The following is a 19288-nucleotide window of genomic DNA, read 5'->3' as shown; positions in this document are numbered from 1 at the left end:
TGATTTAGACCTAAAAACATTCTGGAAGGGACCAAAATGCATAAAAATTCAAATTCTTATCTGCATCTCTGAGAAATCATTTGGCAACCCATGAAATTTGATGACTTTCTAATTTGCTGGTGCTTTCTTGCCTGAAGTTTCTACTTTATTGCTTACAGTTTTCAATTTGAGGCATATATTTAATATGCACCTCTGTATTGCCTGAATCAATTTGGACTACCTTGCAATATGCTTAATTTTGAAATTGTTCCTGTCACTTCCTTCCAATACGAAAAGAACATTCAACATAAATCACAGTAAGTGTTGCCTTAAATGAAAAAAAAATACTCAATATTATATCTGCTGCATTTGTAGCTTCCAAAAGTAGAATGGTTGAAGTTTAACTAATTGGTGTGGAATACTGAATGCATATAACTAATAAACACACCAGGGTGATATTTTAGCAAGTTTAAAAGCCTGGATATCGGTACAGAAACACATAGTTCTTCCCTTTTTAAGTATACAGATTTTATTGCAGCATTGATGTTAACTACAGTTAAATCTAACCAGATCATCTGCTTCAACAGAGCATAAAGGTGCCTGACTGCTTAATCTTAAACATGTTTAGAAAGTCTCATTATGTTCACCTAAGTGCTAGAACTTCACGTGAAAAGCAGAAAAGAAAATGAGCAGAAATTATTCTGAAACTGTCATTCAACCTCCTACATTCCCTGCAGTTCCCGGATTTTCTAATTATTTGTCAGTAACATTCTATAGATAACTAAAGCAGTAAAACATTTAACAGTCTAAATAAATCATCAAATGCTTCTGTATATACTAGAATACAAAAGAAAGAAAAGAATAGATTTCTCTTCTAAACTTCTCATACATAACCACAATCTTATAAAAAAAATTAAAAATACTGTCACTGGCACAGTACATACACCAATTTCCTTAAGATCTCAACATGACTATGTTCTTAAGCGTCTATTAAGGTGGTTGCTAAATGCACTTATTTCCAAATATGTACCTTTCTGCTTTTAACAAATAAGAATGCATGTATACACTCAAATATGAAAATGTAAAGCTTCTCTTCATATTCAGTTTGAATTTTTCAGAAACCCTTCATTTTTAGACTTTCATTCAGTTAATTTCCATTTTACAACTCATATATAATTATAAAGTACTGTCTGGAACAATTACACTGGAATCAGGAGATCTGCTTTTGTTACTTGCGTGCTGATATAAAAATGAAAGACAGCACTGTTAAACAATGTAGTTCACTTAATTAAACTAGCTAGTTCAAAAATTGAGTTAACTTATACCTCATCAGGGAAGTTTTCATATTAGAATTCTGAAATGTATTGGGAAATCAAAAGCTTCTTTCCTATTTAACTTTTCTTCATTTATTTAAGTATTCAGAACTTTTGCATAATTAAATTAAATGTGAACACCAACAGCATGATACTGAACTCTGAATAAGGATGAGCAACCCGTGGAACTCCAGTTTTGCCAGTAGTGAAGGATGCTGGGAGTTGAAGGTCAACAATATTTTAAATACCAGAAGCTGTCAATCTACGTAAGGCTGGGTTGATTTACATTTGCCAAGGAAATGTATTATTTCAGTTTACCCAGACATATGATTATCCTAACATTAACAGAAATGGATGCTTGTGGTTTACTAAACTTGCTATGCCTCTGCCCATTACTGAAACCTCTGTATCTTATGCCAAATACAGGAGTATACTCAGCGTGCAAATCTGTTTGCTTAGGGCAGCCTTTCTCAACGTTTTGACCCTGGAGGAACCCTTGAAATATTTTCCGGCCTCAGGGAACCCCTGTACATTCAGGCTCAAATATAGACCAGAAGTTACAAAATTATTATATTCGTTTCATGGGTAGGCCTGTATATATGCATTAACAGTGATCTTAAACTAAAAATAAAGAATGGAACTTACCTCTTTAATGTGAAGTTGCCTGAATTTGAAATATTTTTTTAAATAAATTGTGATCTCCCAGGGAACCCCTAGTGACCTCTTGTGGAACCCTGGGGTTCCATGGAGCCCTAGCTGAGAAACCCTGGTTTAGGGAGAATGAACTCCAACAGTATACTGTAGGTTGGAGACATATTCCCTTATCTGTCTTTTGACTGACCAAAAACTCCTCTGTTTTGTCTCCATCTCATGTAGTTTACAACTTACATCAGACTCTGATTTAAAGAGCTTCATTGACTATAATTAGTAAAGACCAATAAAGCCAGATGTCATCAGCATAGTGATAGTACTGAAATCCAAAGTCCTTTTCTAATATCTGCCCTAACAAAAATATGATCAATGATATAAATGCAAACTTATTTCCTTTATCTAGTCCTAACATAACGTAACATTATTTAAGATGAACACAGTCGTACTTAGATTTTAGATCTGAAGCCAGATCTGAAATTCATCTCCATTATCAAATCCTCCAGAAACCTCTGGAGTTAGTACAAGTCCTAACATCTTGCCTAGAAAAGAAATATGGCTGGAACAAATCTAATAGAAATTCAAAATGGCATGTTGTTTAACAAGTTTCTCATCATCACCTCTTTGCAATCACACCTTGTTACAAATAGGTTTTTAGCAAAAACTTACTGTTATTTTAAGGGGGGGGGAGCCGATACATTGCAAAGCATAGTGCTATTTCCAGCAAAATCTTTCTTTAGGAGTCACCACCAGCAAAAAAAAACAAAACCAGCATATATGGAACATTAAGATCTTTTGCCCTAAAATGCATCACTTGACGCCTTCTTGCACTGAATCACATTGCCATTTTCACCATAGTCTGGATTTTTTTTTCCTTTTGGAACTCTTCACTGTTTCTTTTTGCTTTAACTTCAGTTTCCTTTCCTTTTGTTTTGTTTTGAAATGATTTTTTCAACAATTTTGCTAGTTATCCTAATTCTAGCTAGTTTATGAACGAGTTCATAAAGCATCCGCCCCTTTATAGCTCCTTTGGGGCCACTTTCTTTTCATATTCCCGTTGCATTCAGCCAATGATTACATTGTGAGAACTACCAATCTGTTCTTCCTCTCCATTTTCTCAAAAGTAATACGTAACTATTTAAAATGACTGAGAGACTAACTAAGATCTTTGGTAGAAATAAGGCCTCAAAATGTTGAAGTAAGCTTAAGACAAACAAAAAGTCCATGCACCCTAAAAGTAGATTAGTACCAAAGACTACAGTGTACCAAAATCAGAGAAACATTCTTGTATGCAGACTTCATACATGCTGATGGCAAACTAACAATACATATTCTGAAATACAAGAGATAAGCAACTCTATGTTATATTATTTAAAGTAACCCAATATGCCATAATTCTAAGTATCTGATGTACTGAACAGTGTCTTTTCACAGCTTGCCTTCACAGGATGATATTTTATCACACACCATAATTTCTAATTGTTTTGTAGGTATACTCTGCCAACGCTAGGAACTATATTTAACAGTGTCACAGCTTTAGATGTTGCACACCTGTCATTAGATCTTTTGTTTCCAAAAGCACTAATCCAAAACAAATGCCAGATAATGCATACCCCTTACCTCATCAGATTTTCTAGCTTTAGCTTGTGTTCCACTGTTTTTTAGCTTGCGTGCCTTATCCAGCTGAGACTGAAGTTTGGCAGCTAAATCCTTCAAACAGAACAAATATTGTACAATGTAACTTTTTAAAAACATAAAAGTGCCTTTTGTGCTAAAATATTCTATAAATCGTTTTTTTTTTCCAAACATTACCTATAAAATAATTATTAATTCCATGTAAATGGAAGCTTCATAATAACTACCCAAAGCTCTTGATTCCAGCTGATCGATGCTTATCAACAGTAAATCAATTAAAAATTGTGAGGCCAAGCTCAAAGTTGCTTCTAAAGATATTAATAGAATATTTTCACAAATAGATTAATTATTTTATGACTTCGGGGCTATGATCATATTTGAACAATTAGCCTTAAAGCATTGTGTATTAAAATAAAAGGAAACTTATCTAATAAAGTCAATACTCTTGTCACACACACCTTGTTTCCCAACAGTTCTGCTTTTACAATCCTGGCTCCCAGTTTGTTCATTTCCTCATCACTGAGAATGTGAAGACTCTCATCCTCTGAAACAGATCTGGCCAAACACAGACAAAGGCATCATGCACAGGAAACATGAGAAAATGCAATTCACTATCTCAGTTGGATAACTTGCCTGGGAGAAAGTGGCTTATGATAGTCCTGTAGGGAGGTTCGTTCAGAAATTGCAGCTTAGGCACTGAGTATTTTACATTAGACTAAATGCACTTTTAAAGATATTTAAAAATACTTTAAAATTTGTTAGGAATTTTTGCTACTTGAAATCCCAAATTAGAGTTAGCTTTCCTAGTTTTGATGCTAACTTTCAAAGTTTACATGACCTCTGCCACGCCCTCAGGAAATATGCAAGCATGCTACATTTTGTTGCAATACTCCATCTTCTTTATTCTACAAACTATATTCCGTAAGACACATGGGAAAAACTGCAGCCTTCTAGATGTCGTTGAATGCAAATGCGATCAGCACCAGCCTGTGTGATCAATATTCAGAAATGGGGAAACTGTAGCTTGACATCTGAATGACAAGAAAATTATTCTCTACTTACGTAACCTGGTCATTCATTAGTTTGTATACTGTATATTTTAATAGGGAACAGTACAGCATTCAAGATTAGCATGCAACCATACTAAAAACTGAAATTTAAAACCTGCTAAAACAAAATATTTTGCATATTACTGGGAAAATGAAGAGTGTTTCTGACCCCTGTGGTGCTATGTGCTCTAATCAGCAGATCTCCCAGAATGATATGATAGCAATGTGTGATAGTGCCAATTAAATCAAGGACAAACTAATTCTTGAAATCAAACTAGTATTTTTTTTAAAAGCCATCTTCTGTTGAAAAGGTACTCTCACACTGTATGATACACATCTCATAGAAAGAAACTAAAGTTTATATGTCCTTAACAATGTAAACTGTTTCCTTACATTTAGTCATCCATGAATTATTATGGAATTGCCCCAGATGTTTGTGTTTTTGTTGTTTATTCATTCAGTCACTTCCGACTCTTCGTGACTTCATGGACCAGCCCATGCCAGAGCTTCCTGTCGGTCGTCAACACCCCCAGCTCCCCCAGGGACAACTCTGTCACCTCTAGAATATCACTTTATTTGTGTGGTCTTATAAAATCATATGTAGTGGATAACTACAGTATATCTATATGAACTTCCATTTCAGAACCTGTTACAGGTAGTCCTTGCTTAATGACCACAATTGGGACCAGCAACTCCATCGCTAAACAATGTGGCCATTAAGCAAGACATCATGAGACTATGATGGACTTACATTTTACTTCCACTGCCGTTATGCGAATCGCCAGTGGACATTAAGTGAGAAATCACATGACCGCAAGTCATGATTTTACTGCCAGCTTCCCAATTGACTCTGCTTATTGGAAGCTGACTGTGAAGTGAGCAAATAGTAATCACGTGACCGCTGGATGCTACGACAGTCATATATGCCCACTGGTTGCAAAATGCCCACGTTTCAATCACCTGGCTGCAGGATGCTGCAACAGTCGTAAATGCGAGGACCAGTCATAAAGTTACTTTTTTAGCACCATAACTTCAAATGGTTGCTAAGCAGGGCAATCATTAAGTGAGGACTACCTGTACTGGTTTTTGCTGCTGTTGTTAATATTTAACTGCAAGATTTTAACAACAGAAAATTCCATTATAAGGATTAGTTCATTGTTCCAATTAATTCAGAGACTGGCAGCAACTTTCCAGGATTTCAGATTCTGTGTGTGTGTGTGTGTGTGTGTGTGTGCACGCACGTGCGTGCATGCGCATGTGTTCTTTTTTTCACCCTAATTCTACCTGAAGATGTTAAGGATTGGAATTTCTTACATGCAAATTATATGCAAGAACTAAAAGGAGCATGATCAGACACACAGTGCTGTAGACCAGACAGGGCCATTACAATTACAATGCACTGCATTCTTGAATCTCTGCCTTTCAGCCTTCAAGTTGGAGTAATTATCTGGATGATGTTCTACTAAAAAGTTATAATCCTCCCTAAAGAAGCTTTTAGAATTTAATTTAATTACAATTTAATTTTAATTTTTTTTTTTTTTTTTTTTTAAATTAAGGCTTCTGAATATTCAATTAGATATCAAAGCCTATTGAATCAACAGTTGTCTCTTCTCTCTTATGAACAGAAAATCCTTTGTTCTAATACCTAATAAGCAAATTTGGTGAGCATATTTTAAGAGCTCTAAGATACTGGCTAAAGCTACTTAAGGAATCAGGTAATGTCTTTTGTTGCATGAGGTGGGAGCTTGCTTTAGTCAATGGCTTTTATGCTATATAAAATAAATCAAAACCCATCTCAGTAGCATATATTTTATTTCTACTTATTATTAGAATTGCTGCTTTATTGGCATCAAGATATGTAAATAACTGCTGGATAGATTTCACAATTAACTCAGTAAAATAGTAAAGAAAAACAACATATGGCACCTAACACAGATTCACCTCATTTTCAAAATCTCCCCAAGCTAAATCCAAGCTTTCCAAGCATTCAGAACAAATTTTGTCTATTGGCCATACCAGTCAGAATAGATTAATGCTATTTGGTGAAAGCAGCAGAATAAACCTACCCACTGATTCCACAGGCAATATATGCATCATACATGAAGCAAAATTTAGCTTTAAAGTGCTTCAGGTAATTTAAAGCAATTCATTCTGAAAAATCCAAATACCTTGCTTCCCATTATGCCCTTTCTGGAACATTATTGCTGTTGTTGTTGTTATTTTTATTTTGAAGGAAGAAACAAGAAACATTAGATTCTGTTTATCATTTGTGTACCTTGTACTACAGGTTACCCTCCTTATTCATGGGATTCCATTCTACTGTAAAACCACAAATAATGAGAACTTGTGCCTATGAGAATTAGGAGGTTGGGTACCAGAGCTTATGGTCATCCTCTTCCTCCCACAAACAATTCTTCCCTTCTTTCTTCCATAGCAGTCTTCTATGAAATATCCTTCCATTTGCTCTTCCTTCTCCTTGCTTCTTCGCAAGGAGGCTCCCACTGACTTCCTCATAACAGCTGGCCTTCTTCTTTGAAGCTATTCACTTGGCTAGCAATGAAGTGAGTCACCCTGTTCTATGTTGCTCTTTCACAATTTTGGTGGAAGGATCTCTTGATCAAGCTACCGGATACTAGTGGTGCCTCCCTCCAGCTGTCATGAGGAAGCCACAGGAAGCCTTACAACAGGGCTGCATATGACCATGTGAGGAGGAACAGCACAATCTAACCATTTCATTTAGAAAAACATTCTTCACACAAATGCAGAACCTTGTCCACCATATTGGACACGCGTAATGAAAAAACAAGGCTAAAAATACAGATACATGAAAATCCTTCAGTGCATACTAATTTTTGGTCCCAATATATCAATTGCACATATGTCAAACCACAATAAGAAGACTGCAGATAATAATGGCTACCTATAATTTTAAAACAAGGGTAAGGCAAAATGGTGTACCATTATGTCCAAAAACACTTCCCTTAGCAACACCAGGCTTCCTGCATCAGCTGACATTTTTTCAAGTGTTTTAAAGAATAATAATTTGGCATGATGCAAAACACAGCACCAGCCTCTAGGATGCCTCTGGGCCCCTAGAAACTATATACATTCTGTGAAAATAAAAACTGAAGGTGACTCCAACTCACTGTTTCCACTGAAAATGTGTCCAAACATCTATATACACACCCAAATTTTAAAGTGAAATAAAGGTTTAGGGAGCCTTCTGGGGATGTAAGGAACTAAAAAATTATGCTGGGGAACAATTTCTCCAGCTAGTTAAAGAAAAAAAAAATGGTCACCATTTTTTGAACATTCAAGTTGTCCATGGCTGCCATTTTATGAGAATGCCCACAGTATGATTCCAAAATTCCAAGCAGATCTTAAAGTATATATATTTTAGATAAATTCAAAATGTGATAGTAAAGCAGTGATACAACTATAAGACATCCTCTCCCTCAAAACAATAAGATAGCTAAATACCCGAAACATGATGGTTTACTGTCCAATGGCTTTTTTTTTTCCACTGCAGTTCCTGAGGTATCTTCCCCTTTCTCTTTTGGCTCTTCTTCCCTGCTGGTAACAGCCATATTAGTTGTGGATGGTTTTTCATTTAGGGCTGTTTTTCCAGTTTCATCCTTAGGTTGTGCTTTGCGCCATCTTGGGACAGCATCGGCATCATCACTGGGCTTCCAGAAACCACCGCTCATACAACTAGGAGTCAGTAATTGGGATGGAGTTCTCTGCTGTCTGCCTCCATCATCACCATCATTGTTAGGTTTCAGAAATGCAGCTTTCACCGGGCTTGAAAAAGGTTTCTCATAATGTTTTAATTGATGAGGATCTTTTCTGGTTCTGTAAGTTAAGTCTGCTACTGTCGATTCCTTGTTATTTGGCGTTGATTCTTCAGTTTCTCTCAGTCCACTTCTACTGTAATTTCTCTGTTCCTCAGAATATACTTTACGATTTTTCTCTTTAGGTTGTTCTTCATATGAAAGCTTTTCTGGGTTGTTTTCCTCTTGCTTCTCTTGGCCATCCCTCAAAGTATGCTTGCTTTCTGAATATTTATATTTTTGCCAGTGTCTTCTACTAACATTTTCTTTTTGGATCGCAGCTGTCTCAGCTTCTTTTAACTTTGACTGAAATAGCTCCACTGACTACAAGACAGATGAAAAAGCGCATATTTTCATATAAAGAAAATACTGTTAAGATAAACACCTGAAAGAAAAACTGTAATGTTAACTTTGAAATGAACTTCATTTGAAATTGCTGTGAGTTTTGCAAGCCTGGTAATAACTCTTGAAAAATTCCATTTTTACCCAAATGTTCCTTCCAAGAAACTCAGGGTTCCAATCACTCTTTATTTTTCAAACTACTAGTCCTTTGCATATTTTTCCTAGTAAGCTTCAGAGCTGAACAGGAATTTATCAATCAATCAATTTAAGAGCCAGTTTAATCACCAGAGCAACTCTAGGTGACATAAAATAATTAATAAGCACCTTTTTAAAATGGAGCAGAAAACCATAATAACAGCAACATTAAACACTATGTCATGGGAAACACCCCCAACCCCCAAATTAAATATCCAATCTCAGCTGCAAGTTCACCAAACAGCTTGCCTTGTGGCCTGCTGAAAAAGCCAGATATTCAAGACTTTCCTAGAAGTCAGTAGGTTGAGAGCCATTCAAGGAGAATGCTATTTATATGTTTTATATTGTAAACCGCCCAGAGTCCCTCCAGTCGGAGGAGATGGGCGGCAACAAATTTGACAGACAGACAGACAGACAGACAGACAGACATTCCAAAGGGGAGGGATGGCCAAACAGATGGCCCATTTACCAGGTCTCACCAAATTATATTGTTTTTAATGGTGGGGCCTGGAACGTATCAATCCTGCCATATCTTAAAAGGTAGGCAGAAATAGTTGGAGAGAGACAGTCCAATAGATATCAAGCCCTGAGCCATCTGAATCCAAGGCTGTCCAGCCAATATAAACTAAATCTATTAGCCCATATTGATACACTGGCAGCAAAACCCAACCTTTTCTCCATTAAATGACAAACATATCCATATATCCTAAGCCTATTTACTTAGGGTGAGAACATTTATTTCTATTAATTTCATTATGAAAGCTTCAAAAGACACTCCACAGGGTTCTAGTTTTCTCTTTCATCTCCAGTGTATATTTGATAATTGGAGCCAAATCTGTAAATTATTTCCACTAGAACAAAGCACTGATTTCAAAATTAGTGCAATGATATGAGTTGGAAGAAGCAATTCAGACATAATGGTCAACATGTGCAGTCTGGACCCAGAAAGCTTCTTCTTTCTTTCCCAAAATAATTCTCCAGGGGTATGCTTAACTTCTGTTAGAAAAATCAGCTGTATTTATCAATTTTTGATAGAATTAGAAAACAAGGGATTGCACCATGAAATTTTATTTATTTACACTGTATTTGATTTATACGGCCTCCCATCTTATGCACCATAACCCTGGGCAGCTTACAACAATAAAAATAGTAAAGAGCATAAAAAAACAGCACAAAAACTGGAAATGCCCCCCAAAGTAACACCCCCACACACATCCACAAAGAACTTCACTGGTCTCCAGCCTCCCACTGCCCCAGTGACTGGGGGAAAAAGCTGTATCTTCAAGGCATTTTGGAAGGTTAGGAGTGTAAGGGCCTGATCGATCTCAGGATGGAAGTGTGTTAAAATTTAAACCAATTTAAAAAATACTGTTCAAAACAAGCTGTACACTATAAAAATAAAGTATCTGTATTTCTAAATTGTATTTATACCCATAAATAGAATTATAGTTATTTCATATCTATCACTAAACATATTAAACAGGAGGCTCACAGACTTATTTCTCACAGTTCTGCACATCCGTGGTAGTTAAACAGAGACCAGACCTTGATATGTTTGTGAAGGGTTTTTGTCTACCTGTAGTCTAGACCATGTTTTTTGGGGGTCACTCTATCCCTGTGAAAAATAGCGGATGGGTTTTAGGCATGCATAAAGTACATTTTTAAAGGTCTCATTCTTTGTGATTTTGATATTTGTGAGGCAGCAATGTGACCATCCCAGATAATGAGGGCCATCTGTCTATGTTTTATTTAAGACGTTAATCTACTGTACTGATGCTTTACTGAGAAGCTTCATTTTTTCCACTGCACAAATATTTTCACTATCATCCTTCCAGCACTCACCCCATATCTTTCAGCTACAATTTCTTCCAAGTCCCGTTTTTCTCTCTTAGATTGCTCCTTCATTCTCTGGTGGGATTTCTTTAGCCAGCTTAATCCACCATCTTCAACTGCTGTTACTACAGAATAATGATAGTAAATATAGTATTTGTATACTACAGTTTAATACAATTACCTTAGTGCTAACTGCATACACCATGTTTCACAACTGCAACATATGTTAGCCCAGTCAGAAATATTCTTAACAATGGCACAGTTCTCCCATTTGCATTCATGTTCTTACATGCATTTCAAAAACATAGCCCATCTAACTGTCCTTAAAAATTAGTCATCTCTTGAAGGTGTCAGAGAGAGAGCAGAAGTAACAGATTCTGTAACTTCAAACCACTCACTCTTGTAGCTTATTCAGTGAATAACCACAGGGGAAAAAACATTATTCTGTTTCTACTTGAAAAATTAGGCACATTCAATGGGAATGCACAGGGGAAAACTCACTGTGGAAGGTAGTTGTGATAAAATAAATCTTACGGTCATTTCATAATCTAATAAATTTTTATTTAGAAGCACATCTAAACACATAAAATTCAACTCTCTCATGTAATTACAGTATTTCTTTCTTTCCACATATTGGCATTTAAGTAACCTGAGCTGCAAACATTGTAACGTTAGGCTTTTTTTTTTTATTGAGCTCTATTCCATTCTGCATCACTATATGTAATTCAGCAAACATCTCTACCATTTACCACACCACAGTTTGCATAATTTTATAAACAGTCCTGTGCACATGCACACACACACACACACACACACTTCTGTTTGCTCTTTCCACAAGGAGACCAAATAGCCTACAGGAGAAAGGAGAGACATGAAAAAGGGTTACATAAATAATATTCTGCCCCAACAGCATCCTTAATGTACCGCATTTAAAATGGGATTCACAAAGTTCAGCCTCTGAATATTTTAAAGCTGCAATTTGTATAATGGAATGAAACAGACCAAATAAAATGACAATTCATCATGGCTTATTACAATCAGTTGTTATTTTTTAATTAGTTCACAATGAAGAATTCTGTTATAGAAACTGAAGGTCAGGCCTCTTAAGATTACATGAAAAAGAAATGATTTAAAATATTCTGCAAAGCTATGTGCTACAATTTTAATGAAGATATCATTACCAACGAATATATATTTTTTCTTTTAACATTAACACATTAATGAAGGATTATGAGAGAGGGAGAGAGACAGAGAGACAGAATCGTTACAGAAAAAGAGATTGTCAAAGTTTATAGAAAGACGTTACCTTTTACTGATGTTGATAGTTCATCTGGTGGTAAGCCTGTACCACCCTCTTTCCAATATGGGTTTAGCTCTCTTTCTGAAAGCAGCAACTATTCAGCAATTTAAAAAAGCAAAAAGTTACAAAGTCAACAGCTCTGTAGAAGTACCCTTTTATGCCTCATCAAATTTACTTTACCTCTATGGTCATTTCGAACGAATGTTAGAGCTATGTATTTTATCTTTTCTGTATTTACTTAATGTTGTGTTTAATTTTTTTAAAACAAGTCTGATTGAAAAAGCATCCAAATAAATTTATTTATTTATTTATTTATTTATCCATCATATTTATATAACCGCCCATCTCACAAACCACAGAAACATATTACAAATATCAAATTCATCAGCTCAAGTAAAAAGGAGAGTTTTATCCCTTTAGTTCTTGGGCTTTAACTAAGAAATAAATTCCAACACTGTTTTTAATCACATTACCAAGAACGTGATAATAAACTTATTCATCATGCTTTTACTAAAAAGTTCTTATTTCAGCTAATAAATAATATATAGAAGTTTGACCCAACCCCATCAAATCAAAAATAGCAGAATATTTTTCTGATAATTGCAGCAAGTCAATTATGAACAGAAAAACATTAACAGAAAAGTTTTATTATATATGTGTAAGCATAAGCCATTTCACCCATTAATATGATGAAAAATACAATTAAAGTAAGAGACCACAATTCTACACTGGTCCCTTAGCCAACAAGAAAATAATTCATACTTTTCAGTTTAAAAACAAACAAACTAGGAAGCCAACTGTTACCTGCCAAAGCAATCTCATTAAAATTCAGTGAAGGTCCACTGCAAACATTTTGTTTGCAAAGAAATGTATTTAATTTTATTTATATTAAAAATCATTCTCTTTTTCTAATGCATATACATCACTAAAAGTATGGCTTCATTTGTTCCTAAGATTTTATTTTCATTACTTAGCAAGAATCAACCAGACAAGCAGGATACTTATTACTGCTGGATGAAATAGCCCATGGCTACACATATATAATAAATAAAGCTTGGAAACTTGGATTGGCTATCAGGAGAATTAAATCCCCAAATTAATATGTGATAACTGAAGAAATACACATTTTGGCTGTTGGCTAGTTTCTCACAATCTTTTACCCAATTAATAACCTAACCCACCTGTTCATTTTCCTGGGCTTTCTGTTGCTCCAATATTTTTTCCTTCTGCTTTTCAGCCTTCAGTGATGCTGAAGACAATGTTTTCATAGACATAAAATCTAAGGTCATCCACTCATCCCTCTATGAAAAAAAAGTCTTTTTCTTATTAAAAGAGATCCACATTCAGTAACAGCTTACTTTTGAGATAAATTAATGACAGAAGAAAATGAAATTACAGGATGTGGAATAAAGAAGGTTGATAGGTGTTTTGAAGAGGTTAAAAAGAGAATAATTTCATTTAAAGATCTTACAGCAATTCATCTTACAGCCTGGCCTATCCATCATTTTTATATTCCATACATAGGTTTTAAAGAATGCACTTTAAGTAATGACAATGGATCATGGGAGAATAGGAATATACACAAATGTATATGAAAATTAGGAACTTATTTCTCTCTTAAGAGTCTCCTATTTTGACAATTTTACATGAATGCTGGAATATTGGTGATAATCATTGCACACCATTTCATTTATCTGCTTTATTCAATCGGGCATTACAGGTCAGGTGCACTATGTACCTCTTACAACATTTAGCTACTCAAACTGCCCAGATGTCAGATGAACCATTAAGTGGATTCAATGAATATACATTTATTTGTGGCCAATTTTGGATACCCTGAATTGCATTTGCTTGTCAAGGGCCATGTTGAAAGCCTGTCAAGAAGAACAATTTCAGAACCATAGGAAAAAATAAAGTGAATTAGGGATGCTCTCTGTTACACAAGAGGATCAGCAACACAAAATAAGCAAAAAATATTCCTGACCCAGAAGAAAATAATAATTAACAGATTTGTTTGTGATGAAGAGGGAAAGTCACCCAGAATGCATTTAGGTAATGTCTGAGCATCAATGCTGCACCATTATTATAATTAATAATTCCCATTTACAAAAGCATTAAAATAGTTGGCAGCCCCAACCCACAATAAGCATCAAAGCATTATAATATTAACAATTCATGCAATGCAATGAAATGAGCTCAACTTACTTAAAATTTTGGCTAAACAATACATGTACATTTGCCTTCAGAAATCCTGCAAGGGCATTCAAGCCCATAGGACTCAACGCTGACCCTGTGAGGAATATTTCTTTTACAGGAAAACAATCAGCCTTAAATTTTCCCAAAAGCCCTATAAAAATGTTTTGTGAAAAGTACTTATTAAAGGTAAAAGCTAATAAATAAATGGTTGGTGCACAATGTACATTAATGTATGCTTACAGCTGATTCTACTGAGGCAATATTTTAAGAGTTGTTACTAATCCAAATCGGCAGGGACGCGGTGGCGCTGCGGGTTAAACCACTGAGCTGTCGATCGGAAGGTCGGCGGTTCGAAACCGCGCGGCGGGGTGAGCTCCCGTTGTTAATCCCAGCTCCTGCACACCAAGCAGTTCGAAAACATGCAAATGTGAGTAGATTAATTGGTACCGCTTCGGCGGGAAGGTAACGGCGTTCCGTGAGTCATGCTGGCCACATGACCCGGAAGTGTCCTATGGACAACGCCGGCTCCAAGGCTTAGAAACGGAGATGAGCACCGCCCCCTAGAGTCAGACTCGACTGGACTTTACGTCAAGGGAAACCTTTACCTTTACCTACTAATCCAAATCACTCCTGAAAAGGAGCCAGAAATAAAATATAGTTTTTAAAAATGTGCCTCTGCACGGAATCTCTGAAGGTTTTCCCAAGTGCTTCTGCCACTGAGGAAGTAGTTCAAATGGTAGAATCCTTACCTCCAAAAGACTTTTGCCTATTGTTTAAAGTAAAGTGCCTGCTTTTTACCCTTTTAAAGTCTGAAACGAATTTCTGTATAATGCTATCTTCATGCACCCAGTGATTAATATGGTTTTACTACGCATTTCAGGTTTAATTGTTTTACTTTCTTTATGAAAGAAAGAGGACGACCAGCGGCAAAGTGGATGGACTCAGTTACAGTGGCAATGGGTGCACCGTTGGAAGAACCAAGGACCAGCTTATGGGCAGATTACCATGGAGAAAACCTATCCACGTGGTCTCTCCTTGATGGCACAAAAGTGATCAACACAACCTGAGATTCAGGACTGCATGTAGCCAGAACTAGAGAAATCGGTATCTCAGGGATCCAATTTCCTGGTGTTTCCTGGAGCGCTCATTTTTTTCTCCAGAATGTGCCAATGTCCAGAATACCATGAACCACTTCCTGGTTTAAAAGATTAGAACTTCTGGAAATCTACCAACTACTCTCAGAACATCAGGATCAGCAGGTTCTAGGCTAAAAAACCAGATAACCCTATGGAACATTAAAACTTTCTGTCCCTAGACTGGTGAGTCTTGTTTGCAATCACGTTGAACCTTCAACCACAATTATGAAAAATCAGTGGAATGATTGCCTGTCTCTTATTTATTTATTTTAATCAATTTATATGATCATCACCTGATCACAATGGCAACTCTGGGAAGCTAACATGAAGTTAAGAACACACATACAATAAATAATGATATATATACAGAGTGACAATGAAGGACAGCATAAATTGTTAGCAGATGACACATCAGTCTCACAGATCCAATTAACCTCTCAACCTCCATGCCCGGGAAAACAGCCACATTTTTAAAGCTTTTTGAAATGTCAGCAAGGTTGGGGCCAACTGCATCTTTTGAGGCATGATCACACAAAAGCTGAAGGATAGATCTTAAAATAGGGTCAACATTTTAAAAAAACTTTCCAATCCCAGGAAAAACAAGACATCCTGGCCCTGCAACAAGTTTGACGTTACCCTACTGACTGTAGACCTCTTCTTCCCCAAAATGCTAAGCACAGTTCCTATCCACAAAAAGGTTGCCTCCTTCTGTTCTAGGTGCTTACCTGAACTGATGTAGGATGTTCCATTGTTCCTTCTTTAGACTGTTCTTTCTTCACCTTCCAAGACTGCTCAGTGCCAGAAGGCTGTGCAACAGGAGCTTCCATCCATTCTTCTGAAGAACCCTAAGATCCCATGTTTTCAAACAATCAAATGTGTTTGAGAGGACTGCAAAGGCTCAAAGAAGCAATGTAAAGCTCATTTAAAAAAAACTTAATTTCCTTTTCTATATGAATAAGAAAGTTATCAAATGGCCAAGTTAACAGTGTTGATAAGAGAAAATACTGTTTCTGGATTTGTTTCTACTTGGCAACCACTTTTAGACTACTTGCTTATGTCAGAAAAAAATGCTGCTTTGATTTTGGGTTTTAATGATTAAATGGTTTGTTTTGATAGAAATAATGTTACTAAGGTTTAACTAATGGTAAGAGATTATATTTGTAAACTCATATCTGTACTGGAGAAGGTTGGAAGTCACTTTCTGTTTCTGTTCTCTGTCTGTTTCACACTTTCATAGTTTTCTCTTTTTTCTTTAGTCCTATACTCTTATCTTTTCTATATTCTGTATTTTGTATTTTAATTATATTCTGAAAATTAATAAAGTTCTTAACAAATGAATAAGAGAGTTATCTTAGTTATCCAGAAAGAGAGAATAAAGGGACTATTATAACATTGTAATAGTCTTATTGGAGGTTGCAGCTCTTTAAATGTTTTTATAAGACTCACACATTCTGATAAAAAGTAACTAAGTACATCTGATATTTATTACAGTCACTTTTCCCCACTGAAAACAGGCCACCAATTTGTTCACTTGGGTACTGTTATTAACTTAATAATAATAATAATAATAATAATAATTATTATTATTATTACACAAAAGGAGAAGTGGTTAATTCTCAAAATGCTTTTCAAAGAAATTACTTTTGCAGTCTTCCTATTATAAATGACCACTTAAAATGTTAAAGCCAACAAATTTTCACAGCTAGAAGTCATATGATCGGCAGACCTCTGAGGGTTGTAAAACTTCTGGGAATGATGAGAAGAAGCAACAATATAGCCTATGCATAATAACACCTCTAGAAGAAAAACCCAAGTACAGGCAACAGTATCGTTAATGGCATTTGCTTCAACTGAAATAATCAACCCTGATGCAAATCTATAGTTTAAGAAAAAGCATGCAGCCACCAGATATAAAACACTGCTTTGTATCAAACCAACTAATCCAGCTGAGTATCAGGGACCTGAAATCCAGTATTATCTCGAGGTTACTATATTAGGGAAGACTGGGAAATGTTCTACCACTGGAGATTCTTAAACTGAATTAGTAAAATTGTGCAGAGCATATGCAGTAATAATGTAGAGTGGAGTCTAAATAGCATTGCTGACATGTATTACAGACCATGGTACAGCATCAATAGAGTAGCTAGATAAACAAGATCATACTTAGCCCTCCAAGCAACCCAATATTCTGTATACTGTGTCTAATGATTCATTATTACCCATTCGTTTAGCGACCATTCGAAGTTACGACGGTGCTGGAAAAAGTGACTTACAACTGAAAGTTCTCACACTTACAACTGTCGCAGCGTCCCTACAGTCACATAATCAAAATTCAGGCACTTGGCAACCGGCATGTATTTAGGATACTTGCAGCATCCCAGGGTCACATGACCACCATTTGGTCAGCCAGCTTCCGACAAGCAAAATCAATGGGGAACTGCGTGATTCACTTAATGACCACGCAGTTCATTTAACAGCTGCTGTTATTTGCTTAACGACTGCTACCAAAATGTTGTAAAATTGGGGGCGGTCACATGATGCCTTGCTTAATGACGGCACCACTTAACAACAAGTTTTCCAGTCCCTATTGTGGTCGTAAGTCAAGGATACCTGTAGCTTTATGAGAAAAGGCCCAGCAGCTGAAATCTGGTTCTTTTTAGAATGTGGTTTCTATTTCTTCCAAATTACATCAGATGTATGGAAAAATGAATGCTAGCTTGCCGCAATAATCACTAGCTATACAGTCCACTTTCTTAATAGAGCTGTAATTATTCTTCCTCTGACCTGAAGGTCACTTTTGCATGCTTACAATTTTTTAAAAATAGGTTGATGTTATAGTGTACCAGCAATTATAAATCAAATATCCAGGATACTTGTAAAACTAAGGCCTAAGTACAATCACTAATATAGGTGACAGCTTTTTACCAACTGATGACTTGGGATTATAAAACTTACAGAGCTGGTATCAGATGAATCATCTTTTTTTTCTCTTTTAGTCTTTTTCCTCTTCTTTTCTCTTTTATGTTTTTTTGAATGCTTTTTCTTCTTTGTAACAGAATGTTCCTACAAAAAGCAACATTTGTATCACTGCGACAGGCCACATACTGTAACTATAATTAGGAAGGTACACTGTATTTTGTCGTCCTTAAACTGCAAAACATCTACCACCACCCTGCTGAAAAATGACCCAGGATACTTTTCTTAATGGCTTGTTTTATTATGTATCACATCCAAAGCTTCTCGATAGAAAGGTACTCAGCATGCATTAGAAACATACATATGAAAGCTGTATTCTACAACAACAAACTTGGTTTTAGATAATTATAATTATTATTATTGCCAACCAAGTGAAAATTTTAGTTGACAAGCAACATCTCTCTTCTTCATTTGACATGCCCTTTATAAGTATAACTGAAACCCAGGATGGTGCCCTATTTTATTTGAACTTCAATTCTATTGTATTATATTCAGGTGAAATGAACGTTTTAATGTTTATAAAGGGCTATCTTCAGAACCAGTTATTGGGGGGGAGGTATATGTCATCCTGAACAGCAAATCAAGTATATCAAGGAGTGCAATGGGAAGGAGGAAATAATTCCTTCATAATGACCTTAGCCAAAAGGAGAAGTCACTGTAACCTTGCTTTGGCAAATGTATCTCTTCCACTTCCGCAGTCTTTCACTGCCAATTATTGAGCTGAACTGTTTATTCCTATTACCCAGATTGCTTTGGATCAAGTTGTTCCTGGCTGCAAACATGCACTGAGAACTGGGATTCCACAACCATAAGTGTCTGCAGTCCTACAGGAAAGGAGAGGATTGCTGTAAACTCT

General features: G+C 36.0%; 1 protein-coding gene across 2 annotated transcripts in view; it reads right to left on the bottom strand.

Moving 5' to 3' along the window:
• CWF19L2 (CWF19 like cell cycle control factor 2) overlaps nucleotides 1-19288 on the bottom strand; it is an 82927-nt gene that overhangs the window by 47513 nt on the left and 16126 nt on the right. For both annotated transcript variants that reach the window (XM_063305826.1, XM_063305827.1), the window contains exons 3-10: nucleotides 18412-18519; nucleotides 16182-16301; nucleotides 13306-13425; nucleotides 12131-12218; nucleotides 10834-10949; nucleotides 8105-8778; nucleotides 4034-4130; nucleotides 3561-3650 (exon numbers count right to left, since the gene is read on the bottom strand). In XM_063305826.1, coding sequence (XP_063161896.1) covers nucleotides 3561-3650; nucleotides 4034-4130; nucleotides 8105-8778; nucleotides 10834-10949; nucleotides 12131-12218; nucleotides 13306-13425; nucleotides 16182-16301; nucleotides 18412-18519 — 1413 coding nt within the window. The remainder of the gene's footprint in view (nucleotides 1-3560; nucleotides 3651-4033; nucleotides 4131-8104; nucleotides 8779-10833; nucleotides 10950-12130; nucleotides 12219-13305; nucleotides 13426-16181; nucleotides 16302-18411; nucleotides 18520-19288) is intronic.

The sequence above is a fragment of the Candoia aspera genome, chromosome 5 (genome assembly GCF_035149785.1).
Source record: "Candoia aspera isolate rCanAsp1 chromosome 5, rCanAsp1.hap2, whole genome shotgun sequence".
Lineage (NCBI taxonomy): Eukaryota > Metazoa > Chordata > Lepidosauria > Squamata > Boidae > Candoia > Candoia aspera.
The sequence above is the reverse complement of the archived record's forward strand: the minus strand, read 5'-3'. Positions and strand labels throughout refer to the sequence as shown.